Below are 11,075 nucleotides of genomic sequence, written 5' to 3' on the forward strand. Positions count from 1 at the left end.
GTGTATAACACACTGATATATTGAGTTTTTGGACTTTATCCATCGTCCTGGTTTCTAAGATAACTAATAAAAACACGACGTTTCGGAAACTGGATCTGTTTCCGTCCTCAATCGTCCAGTGATTGAGGCTAGCTCTTTCTAAGGGACCCAACAAAATAGGTGTTTTCCTTCACCTGAGGACGGAAACAGATCCAGTTTCCGAAACGTCGTGTTTTTATTAGTTATCTTAGAAACCAGGACAATGGATAAAGTCCAAAAACTCAATATATCACTGACAATCTGGTATCTCTTCAACTTTCACTTCAGTATTGGATACGATTATATAGCAAAAATGAATAATATATGTTAAAGAAATGCAATCACTATTGAAAATCTTATGTTTATGTTCACCACTCCAGTACAGGCAGCATTATATGGCAAAAGCAAGAGAAGGAATACACCTATAACAACAGAAGTGAATAACGATGTAATGAAAATGAAATCGGTAAAGAAATTACATAAATAGTCCTACCCACATTCAACCCTGATACTGATGCTGCTTCTCAGAGTTTCACACTGAGGTGGATAACCTGAACTTTGCAAGTCAATTATAAAGTAATGCCTCTTCATTCTTACCTACACATAAAGAAGACCCATGTGTGTCAGAAAACAATTTCCCATACACTTGATTGAAATATAATTTCTTGAAGATAAAAGGCCAGAATGAACTCTGACCCAGTGAAGTTCTAATATACTGAGACGAAGGAAACATGTTTGCAAAGAGGGGAGGAGATGGAGCTCAAGTTCAAAATAAGTTTCGTGTATGTAATCGAACTGTGGTTGACCATGTTTTCATTCACTGCAACATGTTTGCAAAGTGGGAAAGAGATGGAGCTCAAGTTCAAAGTAGGTTTCTTGTGTGTGATTGAACTGCGGATGATGATGTTATCATTCGCTGCACAGTAGTTTCTGTTGCTGCACTGCAACTGCTTGTCACCAGGGATACTTTCTCCAACTTATGAAACATTTAATGATGCTCATGTGACTAGTTGATATACATATTCTTCCAGTAATTTCATAACTGCTCTCTGTCAATTTCCAGGGCTGGTATGGGCAGGCCATTATAAAGGAAAAATGAAAAAGCATTACTTTCCTATGACTTACCGATGAGACAGTATCTTCATCTTCCTCTCTGTGGCCCTCTGCCTGGCTGCTTCAGTCATCAGCCTGTTTCTTCGCTTACACCACCAAGGAATGAAAATTTGTGCGAGACATCTCACAATACTATATACTATTTGTTGGTGGTGAAGCGAACAGCCAGAACACCTAATCCACTTGAAGTCAATGGTGCTCTTGATGGCAGCTGTGATATGCTGCTCCACTGAATTCAAGTGGGCAGCCTCTGTCATTATAGACTCCATCAGAGTTACAGCAGTACCAACGTCTCCACAAGCTTCTCAGAAGGATATGTGAGAGACTGTTCTGTATGACTGCACTCCTTCAAATATATGAAGACATTGGCTGATAGCAGCACCTCAGATGTCAGGCATGTCTTGCATGCATCACAGCTGACACCACGAAGCACCTGTCTGGCAATGGAACCACTGACATAAGCTACTGAGAGCACTTCCATGTCACCAGCAGGTACTGCAGGACTCATGTCCATCTGTACTTGCTGAGCAACATGGAAACTCTCAGGCACACCAACAGGGGTTTCCTTGTCATCACTCGTGGAAGGATTTCGTGAAGCAACTTCAGGTGCCCTGAAAAGCGATTGTAGATTATCCAGAAGAGTAGCAACATCATCACAATTAGTTCCCCCAGTCTTCTAAATGCAAGGCCACTGATGATGCTAGTCTTCAGAGCATCTACAAACTGTCCCATAGTTGGGTTATTGTTCGAACCAGTTTAAACAAATAGTTCCAAATGAGTTCTCAAGGGGGTCCTGATTCAGGTTTTGGGTGTGAAGGTACTGAAAACCTGCCTCTTTCAGTGTCCTCCACACATGCTGGGCAACAGTGATGTCAATCAGCCACCCATTGTGTCGAAGAGGAGGATGAAGAAAGGCGGGTTTACCATCCTTGAGGAAGATCCAACTCTTTATCCCCATACTTGCCTTTTTCCAGAGCGCTATATGGGGACTGTTGTCACTGAGTGGGCAACGCAGTGTTTTCCCTCGGCCAACACTTGTTCCACCATTGAAACTATCGAAGAGGTTGTCAACCTCCTCAACAAACACAGCTGTTGCCTTCAATTCACTGCTGCACCCACCTGAATGGTGGGGGAAACAGAAGTTAGTGCGCCTCCTTACGTGGTGAATTACATTTTCTTTACATTGGAAAATAACACATTACTTTACAAAGGACTAACGTTATACAAAATCGTACATTTCATTACATTATTCCTCATATTAAAATCTTTGCCACCTAATTCACCTTAATCATATCACTGATAGTGTCATCTGATTTCAAATATTTTTTAATTATCCTAAAAACAGTATTTGTGACATATTCTACATAACTTATATATTGATATACAGTTTCAGAAGTCAATTCAAGTCAGATGATAATGACGTTTGTTTGACTGCAACTGGGTTCTGCGGCAGTAACTTTGAAAATTAGTCTCCATTATTAGTAACTTCATTCATATAAGAAACATATAGTGCTTACTTGTAGCCACTAGAGCACTGAGGCTTGCTGCACATCTGTTAAGGTGTACCCTTTCAGCTGTAGTGAAATCACTTTCAGAGAAATGTTTGTTGCACAGAACTTTATTGTGCAGCATTCTAGCAGAATCAGTAGTACAGGACAACCCAACTCTTCCTGCCCATACCATAGCCCTGTAAGAGTATTACATATTATCTCAAAACATTGAAATAATTCATCAGTAAACATTACAAACATGGTGTAGGTGCTACATTACATCATGTACTAAAACAGACATTAATTCATTTATTTACTTTCCAGTAATCCTTCCATGACTGGAAGAACAGTGGATATAGTAATAGTCAAAGACAACAGGACAAGTTCCATCAATGATATAAATAAAAGTTATTTATATTTAACCCATAACAATTACAAATACAGTCAACTCTCGATTATCCGGGGGCGGATTAACCGGTTTGCGGCTTAACCGGGGCTACTGACGCTTTTTTGAGGCTTATATGTTGTTTAACATTCATTCACTTTTGTTTCACATGGCGAGTTGTAACACTATTTTCGCACTAGTGTGAACCGAGCTCTGCATTCTTTGGTCCCGTTATGCTAACACAATGTTCTAGGGTAGGGGTGAAAGAATGCAAGGATTTGTGGAAAGTTTCAAGGACAGATACATCGCCCCAGTTAGTATCTTTGTATTGATCTTCAAGTGCGTTAGCAAAATGTCAGTCTGTAAAAGGAAGCGTGTTGTGTTAAGTATTCAACAGAAAAAGGAAAATGCCGTGAAAAAGTAAACGACAATATTAAATTTTTTTAAGTGTTAAGTGTGAATGTTCGTAAAAAGTGTTGGATGTTGTCGAAGACTGTGATTGAAATAACTAATTCATACTTCAGTGTAATGTAAAAAAAGTATTAAATAGGCCATGAGATGACATAAAAATGAGGTTGAATAAATTTAAATGCAGGTAGGCCTATAGTATTATGAAGGTACAGTATTACAGTACTACTTTTAATAAAATTTGTCTTAACCGGGTTTTCGATTAATCGTGATTTCCATCCCCACCATTATCCCGGATAATCGAGAGTTGACTGTATTATCAAAGACAAATCACAGTGAGTAAATCATTAACACAATTTTCAAATATATATGTGAAAGAATGCAGCACACTAATGACACAAAGTCTACAATAATGAAACATAAAAGTATACTACTAGGCATCCAGCCTATAACAGACCAAGATCGTTAATTAATATTGAACTTAAATTATTCCTTCAATGAGTAAAATAGACTTAACCTTTGGTACCTATCTTTCACATAGGATTTTATCAATGCACTGGCCTTACCAGCTATTCCATAAAATTCTACTTTAGACAGAAAGAGGCATATAGAGAGATAGACAGAAATATTGACACAGTCAAGTTTTCTTCAAATCACAAAAAATGCCGATGAACATTATTGGTATTGATGTTGTCCAGCTATTGTTCGAAAATAATTATTAAAAGACTCTGTAATCACATCATGATTATCAGTTAACTTCCCATCAATGTTTAAAAACTGTACACCTGCATTATTAATTTTTCTACCTGTGTCTGATTTTATAATGCTCCGGGTGGTTTTCATGTTGTTACTAGAATTAGAAATGAACTGATTATAATGAAGATTTTTTGCTCCTTTAACAACACTGGCCAAAATATTACATTATGTTTTATAATAATATTTCAGATCTGGCTCATACCGTGCTGAATCCATGGGAAAATTGAAGAACACCATTCCAGTTTCCTCACTGGAAGACGTGCATCTTGGAGCAGAACACTTCTTTTTCCTTCCCATTTATACTGCAAGAAACACTACAAAAACTGTAACAGAATCACAGTACACTCTCACTTTCTTTAGATTCTATGGTCCTTCTTTAGGCTACACCGAAAGATGCTTAAAATACAGAAATACGACTTGGATGAAGTATCGTAATAACACTGACATCATGTTTGTTTCTAATTTCACTGGGCGTAGCAAGCATAATCCATATACATAAGTAACACACAGATGTAAATTCATGCATAAATGTCAACTCTCGTTTCACAACATCAAATCAAAGTCCCTACTTATTAATTAATCTAATTAATTGCAGAACATACCTCAATGGCGTACACATATCATCATTAACTATGCAGTCTTACTGAGACAACGCCCTAAACTGCCCTAAACCTTCAACGGAAATTTAAGATCCTCTTGATTGGCTCATACTTATGCAATTCGACTAATTGCGATAGGTGTATTATGATCGTAATGTTGTATTTTCGCATCCTGTTGCACTGATTTTCGTCCATATGTTTGGAGTGTCTGTCTTTTAGTGCACTCAATTTCACTTGTTATTTCACAACATGATTCAGCACTATAGTGCCATCATCAGGTGCTCCATTTACATTAATCTATCTCATTGCTTGCCATTATGTCATTGTAAAGTTTAAAAAGTATTTAAAAAATGTTTGTCAATTATAATAAATATTTATATACTAAAAACTTGTTAAGATTATTTATCTTATCTGTCCCAATTCTAACACCGCGCATAGTTCCACTACTATGGGAGTCGTTCCTCTTACTCTCAGTGTATATCATGTCTCATGTTGTGTGTTCCATTTCTGGTTGCGGGTGTTGTGAAATTGAGTGCACTAAAAGACGGACACTGCAAACATACCATGGACGTATGATAGATTCCAGTCATTTCCAGACTATCTAGTTCAGTGTTGGCCAACCTAATACATCTCAAGGGCCAAATTTTGTTTACAGAACACCATCAGGGGCCAGATACAGTGTTTCTTTCAGAAGAGTGGTCGGGGAGTATTGCCCCCCCCAAACTGAATCAGTCACAACCCATGTAAAAACAAGTGCATTTAAACTTATGTATTTAAATTTTACGTTGCACCAATAATATTAGGCCGATATTGAAAATTTCACCAATCAATTTTATTGACTTCTATCACTTCTACCCCCAAAGCATTTTTTCTTAAAGAAACACTGGCCAGATCATGCCTTATGTTTAGTTTTATATATGCCGGGGAAAAATGCAATTATAATTTAAGAAAGAAAAATAAAATGCCTTGAAATTTGCAATTACTTACCATAAAACAGCACAAATTCCTCTTTCAGCAGGGATGAGCACAAAAGACTTTCAATCATAGTTTTTACGGTCTAATGATTATACCTAAATCCTCATATACACACTGTTTTAATGAGAGCACTGTGGTTTCATAAAACTGGAAACCAATGATATAAAATCCACTTCTAATTGTGAGGTTGCCACTCGAAGAATATGTGATAACACGACATCTGTTCCTGTTCTTAGACTTTACATGCTACAGTGATGAAAATGCTGTTTCGCATATGTAAGTACTTGCAAAAACAGAGCAAAGTTTGAGAGCCCAATTTCATAACAGTGGGTAACGTTCTGGTGAAAGCAGTTTCCAAAAGTCAATTCCAGTAACCTGAGATGTGTTTAAGGATGGGTCACATTGAAGTTCACAAAGCTCTAATTGCAGATGACCTGGCTGAGATTCTATATCACAATGTATAGGATTACTGAATAAAGAAATATCAGGTCGAAAGCTTTCAAAATCGTTAAATCGTCGGTCGAACTCTGAAGACAAATCTTCAATAATTTCAGTGTAGTCCCTAAACTCCAAGCCTTCTTCTTCTTCTTCTTCTGAGAGTTTCCGACAGCAAGGGAAATGTAGAAGGTTATTTTTGTCCAATGCAGACTTAAATAAATGCACCTTTTTACGGAAACTGTCAACAAAGCCAACCATCTGACAAATTGTCTGCTTCTTGCCTTGCAATTGCAGATTCAGGACATTCAAGTGTTGAGTGATATCGGTGAGAAAGGCCAAGTTTCTCAAGAATTCGACGTCTTCGAGATCATTCTGCAGTTCAGCAGAATTCGTAACCTCTTCTCTTAGGAATGTTGCTATTTCATGACGGAGTTCAAAGAACCGTACCAGACATTTCCCACGGCTTAACCATCTTACTTCAGTGTGCAGAAGCAGGTCCCCGTAAGCAGAATCCATTTCTTCCAAGAGGGTCAGAAATTTTCTGTGAGTGAGTGATCGATTTCCTCCTCTGATCAAATTAGTAATTTTTGTGACAGTAGCCATGGTGGTAGACAGTTTAATTGATTTGGCACATAGAGCCTCCTGATGTATAATACAATGCAAGGTAGGTACAGTAATTTGATTCTGTCTTAAAAATCCAACAAAACCGCTTATTGTCCCTGTCATTGATTTAGCGCCATCTGTTACTATGGAGGACAATTTTTCAAAACCACCGAATTCCTCCACTGCACTCTTAACAGCGTTAAAAATATCGACACCTCTAGTTGTACTGTGTAAAGAGCACACTTGTAACAACTCTTCGAAAATTGTAAAATCTTCCTTAATTGCACGAACAAATATCAGCAACTGATTAGTATCCGAAACATCTGTGCTTTCGTCGAGAGCAATTGAGAAATAGGAACAATTAGCGATAATGTCTTTCACATTATTAGATATCTGGTTGCTAATATCTTCCAGCCTCCTAGTAACAGTCTGTTTTGAAAGGGGCACTGTTTGAAATTTGTTTCCTACCTTATTTTCATTGAAAGCTTCTGCCATCTTTATCGCACAGTTCTTAATTAATTCACCATCACTTAACGCTTTTTTAGCTTTCATTAATTCATATGTCACGAAATAAGAAGCCAGCAAAGCTTCTTCTTGTTGTTTTGTTTCATTGGTAAAAAGAGATTTCTGCTGGAAAAGTTTTTTCTTTAACTGATCGCAGACTACTTTCCTTGATTCACAAGAGTGTTTTCCGAACTTCTGTTTATGATTTGTCATGTAATGCCTCTTTAGGTTGTACTCCTTTAAAACTGCTAGCACCTGAAAACATACTAAACACTGTGGCTTGTGGTCTTTATTTAATATAAAAAAATAGTCATGTTCCCACTCAGATTTGAACGCCCTATTTTCACTATCAGCTTTTCTCAATATACTATTTGACATGCTGTATCACTTACAATAACTTCAAACACAATTTTAATTGAAAAACAGTTCTACACTCACACTCCATAATCACACTTCACTTTCTAAAATCACACTAAGTGGGAGACATTTGTGCTAAAACTGGCACTTAACAAAGGCCAGGATGCCAAGAGAAACGCTAAACATCCCATCCCTGTGAGCAAGTAGGGAATGGTTACTATTTTGAAGGTGTCATAAATCCTTCACCACTACGGTCTTCCCTTCATTGTCATCTCCCTACAGAAGTAGGGTTGGGGGACTTGGAATTTCCATGACATGAACACAGTTATTAGAAAACTGTTTGAATTGTCCAACTCGGTAAGAACGTATACAGTTAATTGCAAAATGTTGTAGGCTAATGAAACATCCTATTAAAAACTAAATTCTATGCCAATACAGCTGTGAAGTTAAGATTTTTGAAAATAAACCTGAGACTTGGCAGGGGGCTGGAGTAAATCAAGTCGCGGGCCGGATGCGGCCCGTGGGCCTGCCAGTTGGCCATCGCTGATCTAGTTCATGTAGCTGAATATAGATGGATGTTCTGCATGTTTCCCTCCCCTGGTCATGTGGCATTTCTCCTGCCATCTCCATGCAGACGTACCCTAACTAAATGAGAAATGGTCACCAACACCGACAGCATGATCAATATAATAGAATGCTACCATTCCATCCTATGCATCGTCCTCTCCCCCTGAAACCCTCTACCATCTCATGGACCCAACAGTTCACATGAATAGCAATAAATAATTTTGCAACCATATCTCTTGTGCTGCAGATACACTTACTCTGTTGTTCTTTTTTTTTTCTTTTTCTGAATGGGGTTCAATATCACTTCACTCATATCCCTTCCAAAGGATGAGTGAAGTGATACTGAACCCAAGTCAGAAAAAAAACAAAACAAAAAACAATGGAGTTAGAACGCCTGCAGCACAAGGGGTCAGGGTCAGGGTTGCAAAATCGGAAAGATTCTCAGCAGTGCCTGTAAAGTGATAACATTTCATTCCTACCAATCCACCATCTCCTTACCCAAATGCATTGACATTGTGAACTATAACATACATAAATACTTGCATTTAGGAAAGAAAATTCTGTTTACATCAGACATCCTTCCATTTAACCTCACACCTTTGGTAACAACTTACACTTGAAAGCCACACAGAACATAGTTTTTTGGTTACATTAAATCATTGTAAATCACATATGGCAAGCAGTAGTACTGACGTTTCCATTTATTATTAATTTCATTAGAATGACATTCAGTACTGGACAGGCTTATATGGCAAAATTACAACATATCTTACAGAATTACAATGAATACTGAAATCTATATGGGAAAGAGTAACATATCTTACAGAATACTGGAAATATGGTATTAATCTTCTACTTCAGTACTGGACAGGATTATGTGGCAAAATTAATAACATATCTTACAGAATATTATTATTATTAAAAAAAATACTGGAAATCTGATATTCATCTTCCACTACAATACTGGACAGGATTATGTGGCAAAATTGATATCTTACAGAATACCAGAAATCTGATATTCCTTCCATTACAATACTGGACAGGATTATGTGGCAAAATTAATATCTTACAGAATACCAGAAATCTGATATTCCTTCCTTTACAGTACTGTACAGGATTATATGGCAAAATTAATAACACATCTTACATAATACGGAAAATCTGATACTCTCTTCCACTTCAGTGCTGGACAAGAATAAATTGCAAATATAACAACATATCTTACAGACTTTTGATTTGTTTCCTCCTGGTCCATCACACTAACAATATTATAAAAGGTAAATTATGTCTGTCCACTGTGATTGGACATCAGTGACATCAGTCACACAAGATGGAATTAATTAACCTTTTATAATATCTTACAGAATATTCGAAATCTGATACTCATCTTCCATTTAAACACTGGATGGCAATACTTGGCAAAATTAATAACATATCTTAAGGAAATGCAATGATTATTGGAAATCTTATATTCATAATAAAAAGAGAGATAATAATATAACAGGAAAATAAATTAGGGCAAGGAGTACAACATACTGCCTCTATAAAAACTATGTTCACTTACTTTACTCCTCACAGTAAAGTCTTTACCACCTCATTCTCTCATAAATCATATTACTGAAAGAATGTTCTGCTTTTCAAACATTTTTTAATTATCCATGATCTGTATACTGATATACAGTTTCAATGGTAATAAATGATGACAATCACGTTTCTTTGATTACAACTGGGTTCTAGGGACAACAACTCTGAAAACTAGTCCCCATTATTAGCCACTGCATTTATAAAAGAAGCATTGATTGCTTACCTGAAATGGTGTGTAATGATCAGAAGGTTGTGGGAGTGATTATGCTGCAGAATCTGAACTACATGGAACTGCAAATCTGTTCAGCTGCACAAAAATTTATAATACACCATTCTAGTAGAACCATTAGTGCAGGATATCCCAACTCTTCCTGCCTACACCATAGCCCTGTAAGAGTATTACATATTGTCTCAAAACCTTCAAATAATTCATCTATAAGTATTACAAACATGGTGCTGGTGCTACGCTGAGGGGTAAAGTTACACATTTAATACATACACCAGCTAAACTTAATTTCCTCGTTGGATAAGCAACACATAATAAAGTCACTACATCGTGCATTAAACAAGACTTACCGTGATGATTACCTGGCAAAGTTGAAGAGTTTCAAACCTGTCTGCCTACTGGATGACGAAAAACCTGGGCAAGTGCAAAATTTCTTTTTCCCACTTATCCTGCAAGAAACAATACATATATTATAACACAATCACAGGACACGGTGAGTTTCGAGATTCTACACACCTTGTTTCAGCTACATCGAAAGATGCATAACCTACAGAAATATCTTAAAGGAAATTTTCACTTCATATAAATTTCTAACTTAATTTCATAAACAGTAATATGGCGATTTAACTTAAAGAGTAAACGTCAGCGCTTATTCACCACATCAAATCAAATCCCATACTTCCCAACAATCAACCGCTATACGGTACCACTTAACTTTGCGATAACTACATACTATAACCATAACCCGTTCCCGAGAGATCGATTACCATCGATCCATCGATCATCACCCTTATCGATGTCCAAAATGGCAGTTCGTTCTGTGAACAATGCGGATGACACACAAGTTTTCGGCAATGAGTTGTGAAACACGTGAGGTAACGAGTACTTGTTGTCATAAATTTAAAATAAAACTCAGATCAGAACAAAAAATTATTATACTGCTACAAGAAGAGATAAACCGCCAAGTCCATCTTCCCCTTATCTGAGTGTCTGCTTTTTATCCCTGAGACAGAACAGGAGCAGCCCTATGGATAGGTGGTAGGAGGTGATGA

At 37.1% G+C, this 11,075-nt stretch overlaps 1 protein-coding gene across 4 annotated transcripts; it reads right to left on the bottom strand.

Moving 5' to 3' along the window:
• Nucleotides 1-642: 642 nt before the first annotated feature.
• LOC111863130 lies at nt 643-10,762 on the bottom strand. 4 transcript variants are annotated; one of them, XM_023849165.2, is made up of 6 exons: nt 10,681-10,762; nt 10,374-10,472; nt 10,021-10,185; nt 4,373-4,472; nt 2,649-2,818; nt 643-2,250 (listed from the first exon to the last, which is right to left on the bottom strand). In XM_023849165.2, the coding sequence occupies exons 4-6, from the start codon at nt 4,465-4,467 to the stop codon at nt 1,871-1,873; spliced, it is 645 nt and encodes a 214-aa protein (XP_023704933.1). In that variant the 5' UTR covers nt 4,468-4,472; nt 10,021-10,185; nt 10,374-10,472; nt 10,681-10,762; the 3' UTR covers nt 643-1,870. The 4 variants fall into 4 exon arrangements, with proteins under 4 accessions (XP_023704933.1, XP_023704934.1, XP_023704935.1 ...); XM_023849166.2 differs by having other exon boundaries at nt 10,575-10,724; XM_023849167.2 differs by having other exon boundaries at nt 10,386-10,724.
• Nucleotides 10,763-11,075: the final 313 nt, after the last annotated feature.

This window comes from Cryptotermes secundus, unplaced genomic scaffold (genome assembly GCF_002891405.2).
Source record: "Cryptotermes secundus unplaced genomic scaffold, Csec_1.0 scaffold9052, whole genome shotgun sequence".
In the NCBI taxonomy this organism is placed as follows: Eukaryota; Metazoa; Arthropoda; class Insecta; order Blattodea; family Kalotermitidae; genus Cryptotermes; species Cryptotermes secundus.